At 35.2% G+C, this 24670-nt stretch overlaps 1 protein-coding gene across 2 annotated transcripts in view; it reads left to right on the top strand.

Annotated features, from left to right (window-relative positions):
* Nucleotides 1-24670, top strand: part of rbms2a (RNA binding motif, single stranded interacting protein 2a) — a 58387-nt gene that overhangs the window by 9843 nt on the left and 23874 nt on the right. For both annotated transcript variants that reach the window (XM_051913519.1, XM_051913518.1), the window contains exon 2: nt 13304-13464. In XM_051913519.1, the coding sequence (XP_051769479.1) occupies nt 13304-13464 (161 nt within the window). The remainder of the gene's footprint in view (nt 1-13303; nt 13465-24670) is intronic.

Genomic DNA, 24670 nt, shown 5'->3' with positions numbered 1-24670 from the left:
TTAAACTCACGCATTTTACGGGTTCGACTTCGTTTGCACTATGCACTCCGAAGCACCGTGTCTTCTTCTATTGGATTCGATCCGGGAGTGCTGCATTACAGTATTGCGCTACAGCGCCCCACTGGTCAAACCACGTTATTGCAGGCCCTTTAAATAGATCATATGAGATCAAAAGACTACGGAGCCCCGCACATGACATGCAAGGAAAAAAATTTAATCGTGCGCACGATTTACTAGTTCGTTCCCTCGATTTACTAATTCGTGCGCACGATTTACTAATTCGTCCCCTCGATTTATAAATCATGTGCATGATTTATAAATCGAGGGAACGAAATAGTAAATCGTGCACACGTTTTAGTAAATCGAGGGAACGAAATAGTAAATCGTGTGCACGTTTTAGTAAATGGAGGGAACGAATTGGTAAATAGTGCGCACGATTTAGCCTACTTATTTTTTCCTGCATGTCATGTCCGGTGCTCCGTAAAAGACTATTCGAAAACAAAAATATTTGTCGACAATTTTTTATTGTCGACGTTGTAGATAATGTCGACTAATCGTTTCAGCCCTAGTATACAGACCGATGGTGGATATGTGACAACTGGTAGAGATTTTGATATAATTTGCTATAATTTAGTATTGGCTGTTGTGTGCATTTTTTTTTTATTTCTTTGTCTGTTTTGATTCATTTAGAGACAACATTTTGATAGGGATAAATTGTATATGACATATTTCTGCATAAAAAAAATGACATTGCATGTGGACTACAGGAAAAACATTGAACAATAGTTCAACAACATTTATTAATCTTAGTTAATGTTCAACATTTACTAATACATTATTAATATCAAAAGTTGTATTTGTTGACATTAGTTAATGCACTGCGAACTAAAATGAACAAATAATGAACAAATATATTTTTTCTAATATTAACACAGAGTAATAAATAGTTTTAAAACATATATGGTTACACTTTATTTCCATAGTCCACTTTAGACATTCTACTAACTCATTAATTTGCAACTGCATGTCAACTAACTCTCATTAGAGTATTAGTAGACTGTTAGTTTAGGGTTCGGATTAGTAGAATAAATTGACGTAGTTGCAAAGTTACTTATAGTCAGTAGAATGTCTAAAGTGGACTATCGAAATACAGTGTTACCAAATATCTTGCTCATTTTTCATTCATATTAGCTAATGCATTAACTAATGTTAACAACTGAGAACTTACTGTAAAGTGTTACCAAAGATTTTTGGAAGAGCTGAAAATGTAGACAAAGAAGATATGAGACGCATGCGGAGCAGAATCAGGTTAATGTAACACAGCATCAGGTTTCCTTCTCTGAATGCTGTTTTACGTTACACACGGTAATGAAGACACGAGACAGACAGCGAGAGTGAGACGCTGGAGATGAGTCTGATGTCATGGGCTCTGATGTCAGCTGGAGGAATGTGGCGTAGCGTGTGAGAATGAGAGGATTGTCCTGTCCTGCTGTCTCTGCTGGTGATGGTTTGACTCACTCCAACCGCAGCCAAACATACAACAGATCTGAGACTTATGCAAACTAGCTGCAGATTTTCCAAAAATATGTCTCTTTTTTTCTATAGCAGTGCAAGGCTTATAAACAAATTGTCTGTAACCTGTAGCAATTAAGTTGCATAATTGTCATTTTTGTACATTGCAGAGCATGAACTACAGTGCAACATTAACTTTATTTAAACACAGAACAATGTCTATGTGCAATAGCCTATATATAAGTTTTATTTTGAAATATTACAAAAAGACAGAAAGCTTGAGAGAAATTGTTTCAATGCTTGATATTTTCACTGTTTAAAAGTCACATGAAAACTGCTGTTTGAGAGAGATTAGTCAGTCAAATCCAACCTGATATAATTGTTCCTTGGTACTTTAAAGCAATATTCTTGCTCTATCTGGATTTCATGAGAATGTGATGTTCACAATGACAGATGCTGAACATCAAAACCGAATCAAAAACTGTTGATAACCATATTAAATGAAAATAGTTAAGAGTCCTCTTGAGCCAAAATACGATTTAATCCTCTGTATTTATAATCCATAAACATGCAGAAAACTAGCAGAGCATAAACTTAAACAGTATATACATTACCACATACATCATTCATTTATTTAAAGACCCCCCCATGCTGAAAATCAAGTTTTTAATGTTGTTTTGTAATGGTGTTTTTAATATGCTTTAAGACAAACCATCATTATTCAACACCATTGCTGAGTATTTTCTCTTTAAAACTGCAGTGAAAAAAAGACAGTCTCAAAAACGTGGTTTGAAATCGCTGATGTCACAAACTACCTTGTAACCAATCACGTCAGTGTGTGGCCGGGCTTTAGCATATCATTAACTGACCGCGCAAGGAGTCTGAAGAGAAGCCAGGTTATCCTGGTATATTGATATGAAAAATCGGATAGATTTAGCAATATAGCGGGTGAATTATAATGTTATGATGAACTATACGCCTTTCTCCACTGACGTTCTGAGTTGTTCAAAGCGTTTCTAATGATACTGATTGTTAGAAGACAGCTGTCTGACTCGCGAACGGGGACATGGTTTGTGTAACATTAGCAACACATTATTAGCTGTTTGATAACGTAGTCAAGCAAAAGACTTATTATATTAATTACGGTTATATGTCCGACAATGTAAAGAGCGATGCCATTGTGCAGCGTTTACCTCAGTAAGTTGATCGAATGGATCTCTTGAGCTCGTGCAAGTGAGTGGAGGCGGGGCTAATTTGCATATCCATTGATCCGCGTATACTAAATGAAGCAAGGGTGTAGAGTTACATTCAAGCTATTTTAAGACATGAAGAAATTACAGAATTTTTTTTTTTAAATATATCATTTTGGTGATCAAAGATAATGAGTTTTAAGGGATAAAATTACTGACTATAGGGGGACTATAGGGGGAAGTTTTAAGGATTCTGAGAAATATAAAAAAAACATGTCAAAAAGAATCAGTCATTAAGAAATACTTTTAATAAATGTCTGCACTATTTGATGACTAATGAAATGTTTACAAGAAGGGCTGCACGATATTAGAAAAAACTGACATTGCGATATTTTGTTTTTCTATATGTATCGCGATATGAAAACAATTTCACTGAATGACTTAAATCGCTCTATTTGGAAATAATTAATCATTCTAGAATGATTGAGGGGGATTTTATAGGGGAGTGAATCTGCATAGAAAATTACATATTTGTTTATGGCAAAATATATGGCATTGATCTTATTACTTTGTCATGTTACTGTACTTTGTACAGACTGTCAGATTTTCTTGCTTCCATTTAAGCTCTTAGTGCTTGAGAACATGATCAAGTTTTCTTTTTCTTTTCCATGTGCAGTGAACAATATTGTTTTCAATTAGAAAAATACAAAATAGTAAGCAAACATTAATTAAGAATTAATTAACATTAAATAAGCCAATTAATATAAATTTTTTATGTGGTATAATATTGTAGTAAATGTACATATAAACAACATACTATATTAGATGTATTGGTTACTTTGAGTTACTTTCGTGTTTTCACGGCTACACACGGTGATTACATTAAGATTACAGTCTAGTTTAATATTATGAAAATTCATTTTCAATGTGAGGAATTGCTGTCCACAATTGAAATAAATTTTTTAAAGTGTAATCAAATTAATGTAATTATTCTTTTTGTATTATTTTTTTGAGTATTACTCCTCGCTGTTGTGTGACTGTTGAATTTCTTTGAATTGCAGTTACATTAAATCATTGTCATGCAGTAAGTTCAGTCAATAGTCTGTCTGCTTGCAGTATGCTTAGCTGTGTTTTATTTGTTGCTGTTTGTCTATGAGGTGAAGAAGCAGGTGTTTTGTTGACTGCTGACTATAGTTAATGGAAGAGAAGGAAAGACATACTTCTATTAGGAACATCCCAAAAATCCTTGGAATGTAATTGAGCTCAGGGGCCCAAAGGACACACACATGCAGAGAACAAACAGGCAGGAAAAGAAAAGAAAAGAAAAGGAGGTGAATTCTGCGAGATGTTTAAAGAACAGGCTTAAACCGGGAAGCTGGCCTCGTGGATATCCGGAGTCTTAATTAAGACCAGAGGAGCCAATAAAACGCTCCATGTGAAGCACAAGTTTCTGTTTCAGCCCACATTGTGTAGGGCTAGATTGTGACATGGGATTTGAGTTCCTTTCTGGGCCATCAGATCAGAAATATGTTTCCTCTTCTCACACCTAATATGTAGTTATGTGAACAGTTCAGTTAACAAAATGAGAAAATAAAGGTTAAATGAAGAGAACGGGGGGCTGGAGTCACTACAATCTGCATAATAGGAAAATTACACTGAAAATTGTGTAATGTATTTTAAACAACCCGATAAATTCATTAAATATCTTACCGTTAGGTATTTATGACTAGGCTGGAGCTTATCCTGACTTTAAGAGGTTATTTACAATTTTTAAGAACATTCTTTTCGGGAATTCAAATTCCTGTTTAAAGTTTAGTTTTAAAGAGAAAAATAAGAAGAACATGGCAGTTAAGAATGTTTTGTGAATCCAGAACCAGAAATCACACTGTCTGAAACGTAATGTTCTTATTCAGTCTAATTTTCTGAGTTATTTTTTTTCTGTTCTTTTTTTATTTATTCATTTATATATGTATTTAGTCATTCATTGATATATTTTGCACTACCACATGGTTTCAGAGGCAATAGTTATTACATTTTAATGAAGTATTATGTAGATTGTGCATTGATGCATTGTGCACAACAAAAACCATGCAGGTTTAGCTAACTTAACAGGTGAAGATAACTCAGAGAAAACTTTTAATCTTGAAAACCGTGGTAACTTTTGTGGTATGTCAGTAATCATAGCAACCACAGTGAGTTTACTTCAGGTGAACATCAAAGCATCACAAACCTCACTGGATTTCAGAGGACATTGAAAAATTAAAGGCATTAATTTCAAAGACACTGAAATTTCATTATTTAATAACCTTGCAGGGAACAGGTTGTCCAGGTGACCAGGCTTTCAAAGTACAGTGTAAGAACACCAAATGTTTGTGTGCGTATAAGGTTGCAAAATTCCAGGAATTTTCAAAGTTGGATACTTTCTATGGGAATTAAAGGGATAGCTCGCCCAAAAATGAAAACTCTGTCATCATTTACTCACCCTCAAGTTGTTCCAAATCTGTATAAATTTCTTTGTTCTGCTGAACACAAAGGAAGATATTTTGAAGAATGTTTGTAACCAGGCCGCTTTGGGGCACCATTGACTTCCATAGTAGGAAAAAAAATACTATGGAAGTCAATGGTGCCCCAAAACTGTTCAGTTTCCCTTATTCTTCAAAATATCTTCTTTTGTGTTCAACAGAACAAAGAAATTTATACAGGTTTGGAACAACTTGAGGGTGAGTAAATGATGACAGAATTTTCATTTTTGGGTGAACTATCCCTTTAAGGGGAATATATGGCAATTAACAGAAACTAATGGGAATAAACTGGAAATTTGAAAAATTGCAGGTTAACCTGTAACAGGGAACTTAAAGGATTAGTTCACTTTAAAATGAAAATGACCCCATGATTTACTCACCCTCAAGCCATCCTAGGTGTATGTGACCTTCTTCTTTCAGACAGATACAGAGTTATATTAATAATCACCCTGATGCTCCAAAGCTTTATAAAGGTGACAGAAGGGGGTACACGAACAAAATGCTGAGTCTTGCCGTTCGTTTGGTTCTACCCTACCTTAAAATAAAATTAAAACCAAATGCCGTAAATACATGACAACCAATCAAATTACTTAATCTTTTGCGGTGAAAACTGACTGCATCCACACAAGCAGCGTGCATATGACAGATTGCGTGCAGAGTTTGCTGCCGTAGCAAATCACGCTACCTTATATTGCTGTTCTCGACAATGCACCTTTGTAAAAGTGGGGATTTAGCACTTACCACACAAAGAACAAATAGACACAGAGTGGATTGATATCGATTTAAGACTCAAACTTGTGAGTTTTTGTATTTAATGTTGATAATGAGCAAGAATGCAATTGTTCCCAAACATCCACATGATTGCAAACATGACATTTATTATTATACAACAGGTCAACAAACAAAATGTGCATTTTAAACACAGTACTGTCAGTATTTACACTATTTTGCAATGAAATAATAGTTCCAATGAAAGCCACAGCAGAACTACAGCACACATTGGTGTTTCGTGAACAATTCTGCAGTTATGAACGCCACCTACTGGTGGTATTAGTTTAATAATAAAAAGTCTCACTTAGTTTTTACCATCATTGAATATTTTTTTTTAATTTTTTAATTTAAAACATTATTTATTTTATAAAGTTATTCATAAAGGTAAAAAATGCACTGGAAAATCAATTTAGGGGGCAACTATTGTCCTTTAATGAAAAGGTATGACTGCAGTCTAAGTAGAAGAGAAGGGGTACGCAGAAGGATGGTAAATCACTCAGAGGTTACAACACTCTAAAAAGTTTGGGAACCACTGACGTAGGAAGTACCATAGTACGTCATGGCGTAGCGTAACACCAGTAGTACGTTGTGTAAATTACACTTTAGACGGAAGTAGAATCCGCATGGCCGGAAGCTAGTTATTTTACTTAATGACGTGTTAAATATGGATATTTTTCTTCCACAAACACTGCTTCGCTTCAGAAGGCCTTTATTAACCCTTTATTAAATAAGACCTTCGTTCATCTTCGAAACACGAATTAAAATATTTTTGATGAAATCCAAGAGCTCTCTGACCTCCCTATACACAGCTATTTTTGTTTGTTTTTAGGCACAAAAATATTCTCATCACTTCATAACATTAAGGTTGAACCACTGCAGTCACATGAACTGTTTTAACAATGTCTTTACTACCTTTCTGGGCCTTGAAATTGGTTATGACATTGCTGTGTATAGGGAGGTCAGAGAGCTCTCAGATTTCTTCAAAAATATCTTAATTTGTGTTCTGAAGAAGAACGAAGGTCTTACAAGTGTGGAACGACATGAGGGTGAGTAATTAATGTCAAATTCATTTTGGGGTGAACTAACCCTTTAAATGTAGTTGAAAATTCGATTTAAAGTTCTACTCACAAATAAATCAAGTCAAAAATGTTTTAAATTTATATTAATTGGCATGCATGTCTGCTTAAGACCAAACAAAATATTTAGATTTATGTTTATATATGATACAGCTTAACTTCCCATGAAAAGTTTGTGGAAATTTTCCACCCCTTTGCAACCCTAGTTGTGTATCTGTAAGTTATTGAAATATCGACACCAGTGATACAATAACATCACCCACTGTGGAAAATGCTTTTGTGCTGCTTATGGTTTTTGGGTTTTATGAACTTTTTTTGTTCTTTGTCAAAATTAAAAAAAAGTTCAATTTACATTACACAAAAATCTACTTTAGTTATATTCTTTGCTTAGCAACAGCACTCAGGTGCCATAACAAACGTATCATGTACATCTTGTGTTACTTTTGTAACATGGAAATGAATATTTGTAAGATTTTACATGTTACCATGCTTTCTAGCCATTTATACTTAATGATAACAATATGATGACGCATTTCTGAGAGTGTTACATTTCCATTTATGACTCCCTACAAAGGTCTTAAAATTAGCTTTATGAAACCTGCAGAAACCCTGTAATTGAACTGAATCTGACTTTGGTTTTCTCTGATCTTCGGGCACTGCCTGTTGGCAAGGCCATGCTAAAAGTTCTTTGAAGCTGTTCCCTATGTCTAATTATTGTAGTATTTGTTCATTGATCTGTGTTTTTTGGCACCTGTGTTCTCTGTGAGTCATTGTGGTTGTTGGAGACGTTGTGGTGTGAGTTTGATTCAAATAATGGATTTCAGCCGCACTAAAATTGCTTAAGAATTCGTCACCTTTGAAGTATTTTTAATGAATAAACAGACTAATCAGATTGAGCTTTTGAGCCAGTGCAGGGTTCTTTTAAAACTTTTAAAGCGCAAGCAAGACGGGCTCACAAAGCAGAAAGGCTCATAATTAGCAGGACTGAAGCAGTCCCTGCAGGGCCCCCGAACGCTTGATTTGTGCTGGTGGATCCTTAAACTAGCAGGCCGTGATCTATAACCCCTCTCGCGGTGTGCGCAGTCAGATGTCTGCTGCCGCTGTAATTGGACGCTTTATCCTCCTCTGAACCCCGTCAAGAGCAAATAAGGCAGCCAGAGAGTTTCCCAGAGTGATAATACACAGGGAGTGTTACGCGTCACATGGTAAAGCTGTGAGAGATGTTCAATTTGCTTAATGTGCTGTTCTTTGTCTTCTGTTTTCATGCAATCTTCCTGCAAATGTCTGTTGCTTTCAGAGGAAAAGTACATTCATTTCTTTTGTAGTGCAGAATGGCTCATTGAGTTTGTTGTGATGATTCCCACGAGACGCTCTCAGACAAACCAGCAAAAGAGAGATAAGTGAAACACCACTTCCATTATATGGGCATAGATGCTCTTTTGAGTAGTAATATATAAATTTATTTATTTTTTGTCTTGAAAGAATAGATTTTTTTTTTAAATGTTTGAAATGTTTGTTCTTATTGTTTTATTCTTAATGTTTTATTTTAGATCAATACTGTTGTCTTATTTTCCAGAAAATCTAAACAGACTTAAAAGAAGATTATACAAGATAAGACTTGTATCTTACCTAATTTTGAATATCTTGAATATTCTTAACCCATTAATTGATACTAACAAATCTATTTTTTTGGGTTAAATCAAGGTAGAAATAGTATGAGAAGGCATGCTTTTTTAGATTGATCTGTAACTACAGAAAGTATAAGTAGACAATCTAAGGAAAGAATATATGTGCGAGTTATGTAAAAAAAATAAAATAACAAAAGCTGTTTTGTTGTTATGCTTGCTCATAATACTGTCCCATAATGCTCACGTGTTTGCTGAGTAGGTGGTGTTACACAAGGGCAGATAGTTAGGGCCCTATGAAATCAGTTTTATTTTTTCCTAAATTCCCAAACAATCAAAAAGCATGTCTAATTAAGTGAAATCATGAAACTTATACAATTTAACAAAAAAAATTATTAAAAGAGTAACAAAAAATACATTTTTAGAGCTTTATGAAATCTGTTTAATTTTTTCTCATAATCCCTTTCGTGATCTTTAATTAAATTTTTATCATCAAAAGCATGTCTAATCAATTTAACAAATGTAATAATTTATTAAAGTGATTACAATAATAGTGCCCTATGAAATGTTTTTTTTTTTTTTTTTTTTTTGAGAAGTTCTGTGTTGTCTGTTTTAATTTTTCTGGATTTATGATTTAATACAAATGTATTATCAAAAACTAATCAAATTTAATTCATCTTTTAAACTGTAATCAAATAAATATCTAACAATCCCCAGTAGGCAAACAAAGTAGCCTACTGCACAACAGAGGTTTACTGTTAAAATTAAAACATGGGAGAAAAAGTTATTTTCCTTAAATTAAATTTTATTATTATAATTATTATTATTGTAGGTACATTCTATTGTACAAATCCTGTCACAAATCTTCAAGTTAAACTGAAGTTTTATTTTGGCGGGTTGGATTGAAGAGCTTTTAGTTTATGTTGCTGTGTCTCATTTGCATATTATCTATCCTAAATAGTATTCAAAATTAGAATTAGTAGGTGCGTCCAATGTATATACTCATGCACTATTCTGTGACGTTTTGTAGTAGTAAAATAGTGCGAGTAGTGTGTTCACACTGAAAATTCCAAAAAGAAAAAGTGCACTTTAAATACCCAAATGATGCACTTAATTAACCGAAAAAACAGTTGGACACTTCCTGCACTGAACTGTCGCAGCTTTAATTACATAGCAGAGGGGGAGGGGCTATCAGACTCTGATGCTGAATGACAAAATAACCTTATACAATTAATACACTGGCTGACATGAATGCATAGTGTATAAGTGCATAGTGCATATGGTCTACTATTTCCGGTTAGAATCCGAAGTGCAGATCCCTGCACGCTCTAACGGCTAATATTGCTCATTGCACAATGGGCGAGGATTCGATTAAAACTACAAACATGAATAAAAATGGTTAAAAAAGCTACAAACATGGTGGATGTGCGAGACCGAAGGTTAAGTAGACAGAGGTTTGACACGTGATCAATAATTAATATCTAACCTGATGAAAAAATATTTATTCAATGTTCTCCACATTATATTTCACCTGCAACAACATTTATAAAGATACGTTTGGTCATTAACACTCAAAACACGCAGACTTCAGATTTGCAATTTAATGTTACAGACACTAGTCCATATCGCAATTTTATTAGTGTACAACCCTTCTTTTGATTTATTCATCAAAAATGTATTCATCCAAAATTTCTTGAATTCATAGGACCCAAGATAGTGTTTCTATTACAAAACTTAAAGGGTTAGTTCAACCAAAAATGTAAATTCTGTCATTAATTACTCACCCTCATGACGTTCGACACACTTGAGACATTCGTTCATCTTCAGAACACAAATTAAGATATTTTTGATAAAATCAGACCAAAGTCACGCACCCCAGTGGTGAACCATTGAAATTTCGAAACACTTATGATGTAACGAAGCCTCGTTTACTGAAATCACGTGACCTTGGCAGTTGGATACATGCTCCGAACCACTGATTCGAAACAAAAGATTCGTAAAGCGCCGAAGCTTCATGAAGCAGTGTTTTGAAATCGCCCATCACTAGATATTGTTGAATAAAGTCGTTTTTTTGTTTTTTTTGGCACACAAAAAGTATTCTCGTCGCTTCATAACATTAAGGTTGAACCACTGTAGTCACATGAACTGTTTTAAATATGTCTTTAGTAGCTTTCTGGGCATCTGAAAGTGTTAATTGTTTTGCTGGCAATGGAGGCCTCACTGAGCCATTGGATTTTATCAAACATATCTTAATTTGTGTTCTGAAGATGAACAAAGGTCTTACGGGTATGGAACGACATGAGGGTGAGTAATTAATAACAGAAATGTCATTTTTGGGTGAACTAACCCTTTAATGGTGTTTGACTTCCTCAGTTTGTGGGCTCAGTGATCTGATCTCAATATGTTTGGGACCTCCTTTCCACCGGTATCTAGCGCTGACCACTTGATCACCAAAATTCTGATTGTCAAAAGTCGCATCTTAATACAAGGTAGAAACGATGCTTAAGTTTCACTTGTTCCTCACACAAAGCTATCGTATGGCTTCAGAAGACATAGAGGCTTTTGGGATACTTTCAAAAATGTTTTTTTGGAATAAATTTATTGCATCAGTACATAGACATCTAAATTCTCAATAATTTCTGACCCCCAGGCTTACCATGTTGTGATTACATATTTTTAAAAAAACTTTTTTGTTATATTTTTATAGGGTCTGGATCTGCTTCTTAGATGTTTATATGTCATATCATAGAATACACATATGTTGCGTACACTGTGTTATTTATTTACTGTGTTGTATTTTTGACGTATATTGCTTGTTTCTCTGCGTGACCTTGTGAATTGCCCTTCGGGGATAAATAAAGTATTTGAAATTGAAATAGACACCAAAGCGCAGATGTTGGCTTCTCTCTCACACGGATGCCTTGGGTGTGAGAATGGATTGGAGACTGAAGTAGAGTGACAGCAATTTTTCCCTCCTAGTTATCAGGTTTTGAGTGAAAGAAACCCTTCTTTTTATTTTCTCTCATTTTCAGACTCTCCCCACTCCAGGCAAAATTGTCCAACTCTGTTCCCACTCTTCTTCACTCACATACCCTGGTTTAAACCTATTATTCATGCAGTCATGTCAGTCATGTCAGTCCACATCCTCTCCATGTCTTGACAGCTTTATTACCGGTGTCACCTGATTTCCCATGATTAATGCCTGATAGACTGACGCTTTAAACCTTAGGCCAGGATGAACTACACATTTTGCTGTCCTTCACTTTTTTAGTGGTGGTTTTCTGTTGGCAGGCATCTGAAAGTTGCTTAATGTTATTTTTGGATGGAAGAGACAAAAGGTCAAGTCAACAAACTCATGGAGCAGAGGAGAAGGAAAATCATGGGATATTGCAACATGCAGGATTTTGATAGTGTATTTGGGTGAACTGACACATCCTTCACATTAACCAGTGCAGGTTAGAGTATAAGGACACAGCTGTTAATGTGTAATGATCACGTTCACTGTGTAGGGCCGGGCACTGATACAAATTTCATGATTTGATGCCATTTTGAATCGCAAGCTTGTGATTCGATTCAATTACGATCTCGGTTCAGTTTGATTCAATATTGATTCATTTGGATATAAGTTACAGTGCATGTCAACTTTTCTCAAAGAAAAAAGTCTCTCACAACTGCAATATTAAAGGTTAACAACTGATTTGCATACAATAAAGTAAACTGAAAAGTGCACATAGGGCAGTTTTATAATAATGTTATAATACATTTTTAATGACTTAATGAAAATTAATTGTTTCTATTCGAATATAAACATTTAAACGGTGGCTGTCATAACTTGTTTTCATGACAGATGTATTCAAATATACACATTTAATATTAAAGAACAGGTTAAGTAAAAATATAAGGAATATATAATATAGTGCATATATTTTTTTTAAAATGCTCTTTTCTAAAGTTAATTTTTATAGCTAACTATCGAGTTTAAGCTCATTGAATGGCTTCCCTGAGGTAAATGTGGCGTTACGTGACATATTGTTCACAAGCTGATTTATTGACGTCTTTCCACAGTTGAAACACTGATTGCGCGATTACATGAGACATGATTCATTTCAGTGATGATTCTCTCCATGAGTGTCCGACTCCAGTTTGAACAATGTAAGGCTGAACACAGTTACTGACAATCCTCATTTTGGCCTGCGTGAGATTCTCCAGCTTTGTTGTTGTTGAGCAACCGAAGGTGAGCTGTTAAAGCTCCGCCCTCTTCTGGAAAGGGGGCCAGAAGCAGCAGCTCATTTGCATTTAAAGGGACATACACAAAAACGGCGTGTTTTTGCTCACACTCAAATAGGGTCAAATTTGACAAGCTTTAATAAATGATTTGTGGGATATTTTGATCTGAAACTTCAGACATATTCTGAGGACACCAGAGACTTATATTACATCTTGTGAAAAGGGGCATTATAGGTCCCCTATAATTAACAATAATTTTTTCACTGCAAATTATTGTCTTTGTTATAGTTTTGTTAAATATTAATAACATTGATTTAACTGTACTTATAATGGTTTGTACTGTACTATACATATAAATATTTTTTTTTTTTTTTCAACAGCAAGCCTATGTGTCCTCCAGCCACCAGATGGCACTGTCCAGTCCCAACAGTAGCAGCGCAAGTAGTGCAGGAGGCGGGGAACAGCTGAGCAAAACAAACCTTTACATCCGTGGACTCCATCCTGGGACCACTGACCAAGACCTGGTCAAGCTCTGCCAACCGTAAGTCTTGCTGGTCTATGTACGCTATATAATTCTTTCTAGCTAGCTTTGTTGTGCTTGTCATATTTATCAGGAAGCATTTTCTTTTAATCAGAATACATCTGAAAAGTAGTGATAAGGAAAACAGAGTGTTTCAATTATAAGTGTTTTAGTTGCTTCAATTGATTCACTCTTATGAAGCACTCGAAACACCAGATGTTTGCAACAGCTGGCGGTCAAAACTGTGTAAATGCAATGAATACTCAGTCCAAACATGCATAAAAGCACCTTTTACAAAACAATCTACAAATCATGACATACCATTGCAATGAAATATGTGTATAATGTTCTTTTATTAATTTGTAGGGCTTGTTTTGTGTGTTTTATTGAGGGCATGGCTATTTAGGCAAACAAGAGACTATTAACGACAACTCTCCCCTTTTTTTTATTATACAAATGTGTCATTAAAATGTCTACATCATGACTGAGATCAGGTAAACACCATGGTTCATGGGTTCACTGTGATCACTCCCTAGTTGTGAATCACTCCAAATTTAAAACCAACTCAATATCATAAGAAAATGCAACTATTTTGGCAAATTGATGGTGAATTCCTATGAATTTGTAGAGTGAATTATATGAAAACTTACAATTTTTACTGCATATTTGAAAGCAATGTAAACTATTTTTAATATGCACAAACTTGATGAGATTTAAAATGTATAAACCTGATAAATTGTATTGCAGTATTGTTTTTGAACTTATTGATAGTGTAACGTGTTCCATATGTCATTTTTTAACAAGGAAGGGAAATGAATTTACATATGGAAAAAAACATTCAGATGGGACTTTGTCTTCTCACTTCAGAAGAGGTTCAGACACCACTGCTTTGAAGCTCCTTTAAGCACTCTTTTCTCTTTTAGGACTTCTTATATTGTGATACACATGTGTGTGATACTTTTTTTTTTTTTTTTTTTTAATCTTGATGAGAACCCTTTAAATTGGATGTTTTATCTGCAAACTTCTGCTTGTTAATGCGTTTATAGTCTAGAGATCTCAAGATCAGATCTAACTTTGAGTATGTTTTGTATCGCAAACTACAGTAGGCTTTGAGGTTTGAACTCAAGCCATTTGTGGTTCAAAAGAGGAAACATGAGGGTAAATTCAGGAGACATAAATCAAATAGGAGTGTCAGAAAGGAAATGCTTTGTTTTCTTGTGATGAAGCCGACATTTATTTTAAAATGTTACGTCGAACAACTTTACAAATCCTTTCAGCTAATTCCAATATATATATATATATATATATATATATATAATGTATGTATGTATGTATGTGTGTATATGTATGTGTGTATATATATATATATATATATATATATTAGGCCGTGTGTCCACCAAAGCATTTTTTTTTTTCTTCTGAGGCTAGCATATTTTTCCAATTGTTTTCAATGGGAGTGCCGCGTTTTTTTAAATGCCAGGAGCGTAACGAAGCGCTGAGCGTCTATTTTTTTCTCGTTTTTTACCGGTCGCTGAGAGTTGAAGAATGTTCAACTTTGGGTAAAACGCAGTGCTCATCAATGTTACTTTGTACCAAGCCGTCTAATCACAGTGGAGGAGGGGCGGGACAAATACAACACCGACCAACCGCCACATTCTGCTTGTACAACGTCAACAGATGACAACAACAAGAATAATAACGGAACAAAATAATTTAAAACAAGAGCCAGAGCATTTTTATGTAGAAACAGTACAGAAAAAAAAATAGTAGTAACACTTATAGTAACACTTCCGCGGATATTCTGTATCATAGCAAGCAAAGTGTCTCAACTGAAAAGCACTCAGGAAAGCGTTACCGAAGCGCTCTCATGCGCCTACAGCGAAGTGTTTTCAGCTTGCTACGGTTTGAAGCAATTTAGTGGACACACGGCCTTAGTTCAGTTAGTTCTGGTTCTGGTTCTCGAATATGATTGGCTTAGAGCTATGCAATATTCTACTAATTTCACACAGAAACCATTTCACAATTTGTATCACACTGCTTATAACTGTCGGATCTATACTGACAGCATTTCTCACAGCAAGTGTCAATGGCAGAGGAGCAAACCCACTACAGTTTTACAGATACTACTGTTATTGTGCTATGGAATGTAGTTTTAAGAAATTTTATTTGGTATGACCTCAAATATGCACTTTATATATAAGCATAGTGCCTATTCGAAAATTTGTTTAGACTCTTTCGGAGATGTGAGCTCCAGGCGGTCAGCGGCTGTTCAGCGCTCTTATAGTCACCAAGAACAGCTTAGAGGGTTAGTTCACCCAAAAATGAAAATGATGTCATTTATTACTCACCCTCATGTCGTTCCACACCCGTAAGACCTTCGTTCATCTTCGGAACACAAATTAAGATACAGTATTTTTGTTAAAATATGATGACTCAGTAAGGCCTGCATCGCCAGCAATAACACTCCCTTTTTCAATGGCCAGAAAGCTACTAAAACATATTTAAAATAGTTGTGACTACAGTGGTTTAACTTTAATATTATAAAGCGACGATAATACTTTTTGTGCGCCAAAAATAACAAAATAGCGACTTTATTCCACAATATCTAGTGACGGGCGATTTCAAAACACTGCTTCATGAAGCTTCGAAGCTTTACAAATCATTTGTTTCGAATCAGTGGTTCGGAGCGTGTATCAAACTGCCAAAGTCACGTGAACTATTGAAGTTTCAAAACACTTACGACGTAACGAAGCCTCGTTTACTGAAATCTTGTGATTTTGGCGCTCTGAACCACTGATTCGAAACAAATGATTCGTAAAGCTTCGAAGCAGTGTTTTGAAATCGGCCATCACTAGATATTGTGGAATAAAGTCGCTGTTATGTTATTTTTGGCGCACAAAAAGTATTTTTGTCGCTTTATAATATTAAAGCTGAACCACTGTAGTCACATGAACTGTTTTAAATATGTTTTTAGTAGCTTTCTGGGCATTGAAAAAGGGAGCTGGCGATGCAGGCCTCACTGAGCCATCGGATTTGATCAAAATATCTTAATTTGTGTTCCGAAGATGAACGAAGGTCTTACGGGTGTGGACAAACGTCTTATACTTCTATAATGGCTATTATTGTTAATTTAAATATTATTGTTCAATAAATAATATTTTATTTTATATAAATAATAATATGCCATATTTGGTATTGAGAAAGAGTCTGTTAGTGATTTCGACTTCAATGAAATTTACATTATTGCGCCATTAGATGGCAGCAAAGACTGTCTTTAGTGAGTGAGTCAGTCAGTCGCAAAGACTATTATATTGAAAGGGACTGAAACAAGGTTGTAAAGAAGGACATTATTTTTTACTTGAAACAACACTTTATAAGACGCAATAAATGCATTGACTTGCGTTGTCACGGGAAATCCCCTTAACTGTTACTAAATGACAAAGATAACGTTTTCCTCAGCGGACATTCAAACTGATTTTGTGATAATGAATAATGCACTCGCTAAGTCGATCTCTCTCTCTCATAACACTCTACTACTCTACATAATAAAATAAGTTTCAGTGAAGCAACTCAGCATTTCTTCATTACTAGTTCTAAAGTGACGTTTTAGAATTGGTAATGGAGGCTTGGGCTCGACTGTTAAATTGTCAACTTGAGATTTGAATCCATGACGGAAGGAAGGGGCTTTTAAAGACACTCCGTTGTTGTTTCTTATTTATTTACACACTTGTGCAAATTTTATATATATATATATATACACACATATATATATATATATATATATATAATACATTTTAGTAGATTTTTTTTCATTGTAGATTGGTAAGGTTTTATGTAATATAAGCTAACACCGTACATCTACTCATGAGAAGCTTTGCATGTTAATAGTCTTGCTAAACTTGATAATTTGTGCTTTGAATACAAGCTGTACTATCAATCTTAAGTAAATTGTGCCGCAGTATACCATAATTTTACAGATTTCTAGAGGCTGAGAACGGGTTTTGCTTCTGCAAGTCAAGACCAATCTTGTTTAGACCCTATCATTAATGTTTAAACAGACACATTCTTCAGTTCAGTTCAGATGTGGGACAGCGTTTGCACGGCAGCGAGAGAGAGGTGCTGACGCTTTGCTTCTGTTGGAGATGAACTGGAAAAAGCAGTGCGACGCTGCTTTTAAACATTTCTGAGAAAAAAAAAATGCACCTTACACTAATGCTGATTTTCCACAAACATCAGCACAGCCATATTTCGGCTATGGAAAGATTCAGCTTACAGTCCTCAGTTTCTATGAAGGCAGTGCTATACTTTGGACACATTTGCCTTAATTTGTTTCTCTTGACTGAATCTTAAAAGCAGCTTTTGTTTAAATGATTGAAATTGTTTTATAGATAAATAACTGGAAGACCAGCCAACAAGTGTCTAATATAACTCCTTCAATACTATTAAAAAAAAAAAAAAAGCATCCCAGGATGCACCTTATGAAGTGGATTGAGAAAATGAACAGGTTTTGCTAAGCTTTTTGACTAGTGTGTCGATCAGAGTAAATGCAAGTTCATTGACATGATTTGTTAGACATAAAGCAAGTCAGTTTTGCTTTCTATTTCACTGCTGTAGTCTCATCTGGCTTCATATGCATTTTTGTAAGATTATAAGACTCTGTTCCTGATCCACCCAGTTTCCCCCCGCTGGGAGACTGTAGGTTAAGAGGGGAGTTTACGGTAATTTCATGATGATGTAATCTGTGTAAAAGCACTCCGTTTATGGCCTCACATACTGTCTAGCCAACAGCTATATGAGTGATCTTTTCCTGCTGTATGAAGGATGTGACTTTACCAGACTAAAACAAACTGCGTTCATGATTTGCTTTGGTGTGTAGCTGTATAAATGTGTGCGTCATGTACTTCTGTCACAGCTTAATATGCAGACACAACTAAATAAGCCATTCATAAGTTAAACACTGTGGCTCTGTGGTTCCTTCAACAGCAGTCCAACATATCAACCGGGTAAATGGCATGTTCGCCAAACCTGTTTTAAAGCATTTTCTTGTTTTAGCTGCAGCAGATAAATGCTTTAATTTGTTGTTTCTCATTTAATATCTCATCAAAAATGAGCAGAATGTTTCTTTTAATATTTGACTGCATCTGCGAGTATCAGAGTAATGAAAAACTATACTGCCTTAATAAAATCTCTGAATATCACTTAAGAGACTGATTGAGTTGGACATACCAAAATAAATGCCTAAAAACAATTTTGTCTAAAATGTACATTTTTTGAAAATAAATGATCAACAAGTTATACTTTATATATTTTTTGCTAATATTCAAAATATTTCAGAATGAATATTTGAAAATAATCGAGAATCAAAATATTTGAGAATGGAGAAATTATGCTGATCAGTTTCAAGAAATACAATTATTACTCATTCCATTTCAATATTCTTCATTCTCTTTGCAATTGCATGCAAAGAGAAGAAATCTGATTTTTCAATGCATTGAACTATATAAATGATGAAATGAAGTGTTATTCTGTGTGTTTTGCAGAGGTTTAATATGAGGAGAGATCTGTTATTGTTTAATGTTCTGATGTGTTGGGATTTATAGGGATTTCTTTAATGTTGGGGTTAACATTGTGGTGAAGAGTGTGTGGTTCAGTTGAGGAAGGGCCAAGAGATGCTGCTTTACTTTAAAAGCATTAACAGTGATAGTCTCTTTGCTAGATGTTTGCTATTACTAGCTAAATAGTCAACTGCAAAATATGTGTTCTGTTTTAGTGGATTCAAATGATGTAAGTTCACATTGCTTAATATTAGTTTTTAAATCGGTTTCCTCAACTGATTTGAGTTAAACACTCTTAAAAATAAAGGTTCTTTATTGCCATAGATGGTTCCATCAACCTTTAACATCCACGGAAATGTTCCATTAATAAATTGTTCTTTATAGTGGAAAATATGTTTTTAAAATGTTCTTCACACTGAGAGAAAAAAAAGGGTTCTTTAAGGAACTGATCATTGGAAGGTTCTTTGAGGAACCAAAAATGGTTCTTCTACGGCATTTCTGCGAAATCTGTATTTTGTAAGACTGTAACCTGTTGGGTTTTATAGTGTAGCTACTCAGTTTTATTTGTCATGGTTCTAAATGTAGTTATTCAGATCTACTTAAATTTTTTACCTGCGTTTATTAATTCATAAGGTAATCATTTCAGTGATTTCACAACTTTAACAATTACTCAAAATCTTTAAATGTAAAAATGTTTCATCAAACAATTGAGTACATTTAAGTTTTTATAGTATATGATACTATATATGATACTCACAGTTTGACTGAGAAGCAGGTTTGTAATTAAAACTATGGGTCCTATCATACACCCGGTGCAATGCGGCGCCAGGCCTGACAAGTGTTTTTTGCTAGTTTCAGCCTGACACAGTTATCATTTTCACGTCCTGCACCACGTTGTTTAAATAGCAAACGCATTAGCGCCCATTTGTGCGCCCATTTGTGCACCCATGGGCGTGCTGCTCTGAAAACAAGGTGTGTTCAAGTGCATTGTTGGCGCGTTGCGATTTTGAGGCAACTGAAATAGACTGTGCCATTGACTTTAGACCAGGTTTCAGTTGGTCAATGGCGCAGTCGTTTTCAGTTGCCTTAAAATAGTAACACGCCAACAATGCGCCTGAACACATCACAATGCGCAGTATTTATTTATTTTTTGTTATTTAAAGAGCGCGTTAGTAATATGCGCCTATAGGCGGGTGCACAACGTGCGTACACTCTGCTTGTTACACACACAGCTCCTTTTTGTCTGTGTTTTGATCAGGAGATTCTGTACTCTTTCAGAAGATGCGTAATAGCGCCCTCTACTGTATAACTGTGAAAACATGGGGCCCTATTTTAACGATCCAAGCACATGGTCTAAAGTGCATGGCGCAAGTGTACTTAGGGCGTGTTCAAATCCACTTTTGCTAGTTTAACGATGAGGAAAATGTTTGGTGCGCCCGGCGCGTGGTCCAAAAGGGTTGTTCCTATTCTCTTAATGAGTGATGGGTGTGTTTTGGGAGTAACGTGCAATAAACCAATCAGAGTCTCATCTCCCATTCCCTTTAAAAGCCAGTTGCACTCGCGCCACGGTGGATTCGCTATTTACAAGGTGGAATTTGCAAGTGGAAAAACTGAATGCTTCTCTAGGACCTTGAAAGTGGTTGTTGCGTTGGATCTCTATGGCAGGACAGAAACATCTCAAGCCAAGCTCACACTAGAGGAGTTTTTAAATCCTAACCGAATATGAAATCTGGTTGCAGCACACACATAAGAAGAATCTTCACAGGTTTTATTCTCACAAATCTCAAACATGCACACACTACACGATTTGAAATGTGTAGTGCAGCACACACTACAGGATATTATTAAGATTATCATACCCAGAAGAGCACCTCACGTGATTTCAGTGGGAAGCGGATGTAAACATATTCCTCACTGACATAAACAGGTATGTTTACATTTGCTAGCAGCTTTCTACACTCACCCGGTATGTTCAAAACCATAGCGATTTCTCCTCAGCTTTTCTCTTTGTAAAGGTTCCAAAAGGGGGTTTTCACAGTGATGCCGTAGTAGAACCATTTTTGGTTCCCAAAAGAACCTTGCAGTGATCAGTTCTTAAAAGAACATATTTTTCCTCAGTGTGAAGAACATTTTAAAAATCTTTTTTCCACTATAAAGAACCACTATTCCAGAACCTGCTGGAAAGGTTCCATGGATGTTAAAGGTTCCTCGTGGATTTTTAAGTGTAGCCGTAACCAGTGCACAGACTGAAGTAAAGCGATCGCAGGGTGAGAGAGGTGAGGAAGTGTCAGCAGTGGGGAAACAAATACCAGAGCACGTGAAGGAAAGGACAGCATCAGTGCTAACTGGGTCATGGTTGAACGGTAGCACGCACACACACACACACACACACACACACACACACACACACACACACACACACACACACACAGGTTTGTTTTTGTGAATTGTGGGGACATTCCATAGGCGTAATGGTTTTATACTGTACAAACCGTATTTTCTATTGCCCTACACCAACCCTACACCTAAACCTTTCCATCGCAGGAAACTGCACATTTTTACTTTCTCAAAAAAAAAAAAAACTCATTCTGTATGATTTATAAGCCTTTTGAAAAATGGGGACATAGGGTAATGTCCTCATAAGTCACCTTCTTCTTGTAATACCTGTCATACCAATGTCATTATACAAATTTGTGTCCTGATATATCACACACACACACACACACACACACACACAACAGATGTCTCAATGTAAAAGTTGGATAGGTGTTTGACCTTTGAACTGTTCAACAGGATGTTTGTCTCACAGTCTACAACATAATAAGTCACTTCCTATTTTGAAGGTGGATATGGTAATAATCATATTACCTGTTGTGCAAAAATAGATGATGTATAACATACATTATATTGACTTCAGTTTCTAAATTTTTTTAAAGGAGAGCATTTAGCAAGGAGCATTAATCAAAGAAATAATCAACAAATTAATGATCAAAATGCTGTTGTAGCATATCATTGAGAACGGGCTACTTTGATTAGTTTAAAATCCAAAGCTGATTTGAACTGTATTAGCTATTTATCGGTGTTAGTAACTCATGATAGACCAGGTCGCAGTTGTAGCAGCCAAACGGTGTGTTAATAACGCTTGTACTGTTCCAACAGTTGTACTCAATGTAGAAAGTTATGCTTCATTTAGTCATTCCAGAGCGGCTTTGCCAACAACACTCCACCGTGCCAACTGGCTGAACGACAGACTTCCCACATGTCAGCGTGATCGGAAAAGAGTCAGAGACAGACAGGAATGTCTGTGCGTACTGCCAGAGGCGCTGGAGAGTTATCTCTGATGTCTGAACGAGGATTACAATGAGTTTATGACAGACCCTTTAAAAATGATTACTACTAAGTGAAAGACACTATTGTTTTTCTTCTTTATTTATGTAAAAAAAAAAGTATTTTATTGATTGATTGATTTGATTGATTTGATTGATTGATTGATTGATTTACTTACTATTCCCTACCAGTTTGAAGACGTTGGCTGTTTTTCCTTCACTATCTGCTCAAATTAAATTAACTAAAATTAAAATAAATTGTTGTTTAAATTAAATGAATTTTTAAATAAAAATTTATTTATTTATTTTCACTACCAGTTTGGACAGTACTTTGGGAAAAAGATTTGACTGGTTAACTCAGTGGTGGGCAAACTCGGCCCTGGAGGGCCACTGTCCTGCAGAGTTTAGCTGCAACCCTGATAAAACTCACCTGCATGTAATCCTGAATACCTTGATTAGCTGGTTCAGGTGTGTTTGATTAGGGTTGGAGCAAAACTCTGTAGGGACAGCGGCCCTCCAGGACCGAGTTTGCCCACCCCTGGGTTAACTGGTTAACTGCCATTAAATTAAATTAAATTAAATTACTGTCACGTATAGTTTTGGTTTTGTGTTCATGTCTTTTATTTACATGGTTTTGTATTGATGTTGCTTGTTTGTGCCATGCTTCATGTTCTCCCTTAGTCTATGTGTCATGTTCTGATTGGTTGTTTATGGTCATGTGGTTTTCAGTTCTGTTCTGTCATTGGTTCCCTTGTTCCTTGTGTCACTTGCTCATTGGTTGCCATAGTCATGTGCTCACTTAGTTCTTGTATTTAAAGCCATTGTCTTCCTCATGTTACTTTGTTGTGTATTGTTAATGTAACCCTACTGTTGGTGAGTGTCATGTCAAGTCTGCTCATCGTCAAGTCTGTTCATAGTCGAGTCTGTTCATAGTCGAGTCTGTTCATAATCAAGTCTGCTCATAGTCATGTCTGCTCATCGTCAAGTCTGTTCATAGTCGAGTCTGTTCATAGTCGAGTCTGTTCATAGTCAAGTCTGTTCATTGTCAAGTCTGCTCATCGTCGAGTCTGTTCATAGTCGAGTCTGTTCATAGTCGAGTCTGCTCATAGTCATGTCTGCTCATCGTCAAGTCTGTTCATAGTCGAGTCTGTTCATAGTCAAGTCTGTTCATAATCAAGTCTGCTCATAGTCATGTCTGCTCATCGTCAAGTCTGCTCATGTTCATGTTCAAGTTGGTTGCTTTCTTTGGTTTGTTCACTTTGGATAATTCAATAAATTACAATTACAATTACATTACATTTTAAATTTAAAATTAAATGTATTTATTTATTTACTTATTTTCACTACCAGTTAGGACAGTACTTTAAATTAAATTAAATTTTAAATTAAATTAAATCACATTTTAAATTACATTTTAAATTAAAATGTATTTATTTACTTATTTTCACTACCAGTTTGGACAGTACTTTGGGAAAAAGATTTCCCATATATGCTGTTTTTTCTTCACTATCTGCTCCAACTCATCAATTAAATTAAATTAAATTAAGTTAAATTAAGTTAAATTATTAGTAAACTATAGTTTAAGTATAGTTAAAAAATATCTTGGCACAGTTTATATTTTTCCAAGTATAATTCTGGTAAAGCATATTTCTGGCAAAGTATTATGCACAAAGATTAGTGTAACTGCGCAGTGAATCCAGTGTAGAGAGACAGAGAGACAGAGAGAGAAGAGAGAGCTTAGGAACTGGAGCAGGAGTCAGGACTGGAGTCAGGTTACATCAGTCGTCTGCTCTCACTGAAGCTCACGACTCATGAGAGAGAAACATGCGTGCACTTAATCTAATAAATTATTTATGTCCTGATAATAGGTAATGTTTGTGTGTGTAATATACACACATAAATTACATAAAAATACTGTCGCTATACTGTATTTAGTTTTTGTTTATTACATTTACAGATGTTTATTAATAAATTAGAAAATTAGAATAAATATCGTTTGTTAAACTTCAATTAATATTTAGACAGTTGTTTTGCAAATTATGCATTTTAAAACTTTTTGTTACATTAACTAAAAACTGGAGATTGATCTTATACATTACAAACTTTCGAGAAGCTGACATGTCCTATAACCTGGCGTCCTGTACTCCATCAAAACATATTTTAAACAACATTTTGCTAATTATTTTATAAATGTTACATCTGCACTCTAGTGTTTATAGGTTCAGTGGTAACCTTAAAAATGGCAACATCTATATTAATATCACTGACTCAATCTAAATACATTAAATTATACCAACAAACAAATCGTTTTGGTTAAATCAGGAAGAAATAGCAGTTACATTTTAT

This window comes from Ctenopharyngodon idella, chromosome 11 (assembly GCF_019924925.1).
Source record: "Ctenopharyngodon idella isolate HZGC_01 chromosome 11, HZGC01, whole genome shotgun sequence".
In the NCBI taxonomy this organism is placed as follows: Eukaryota; Metazoa; Chordata; class Actinopteri; order Cypriniformes; family Xenocyprididae; genus Ctenopharyngodon; species Ctenopharyngodon idella.
This window is presented reverse-complemented; position numbering and strand designations above follow the sequence as displayed.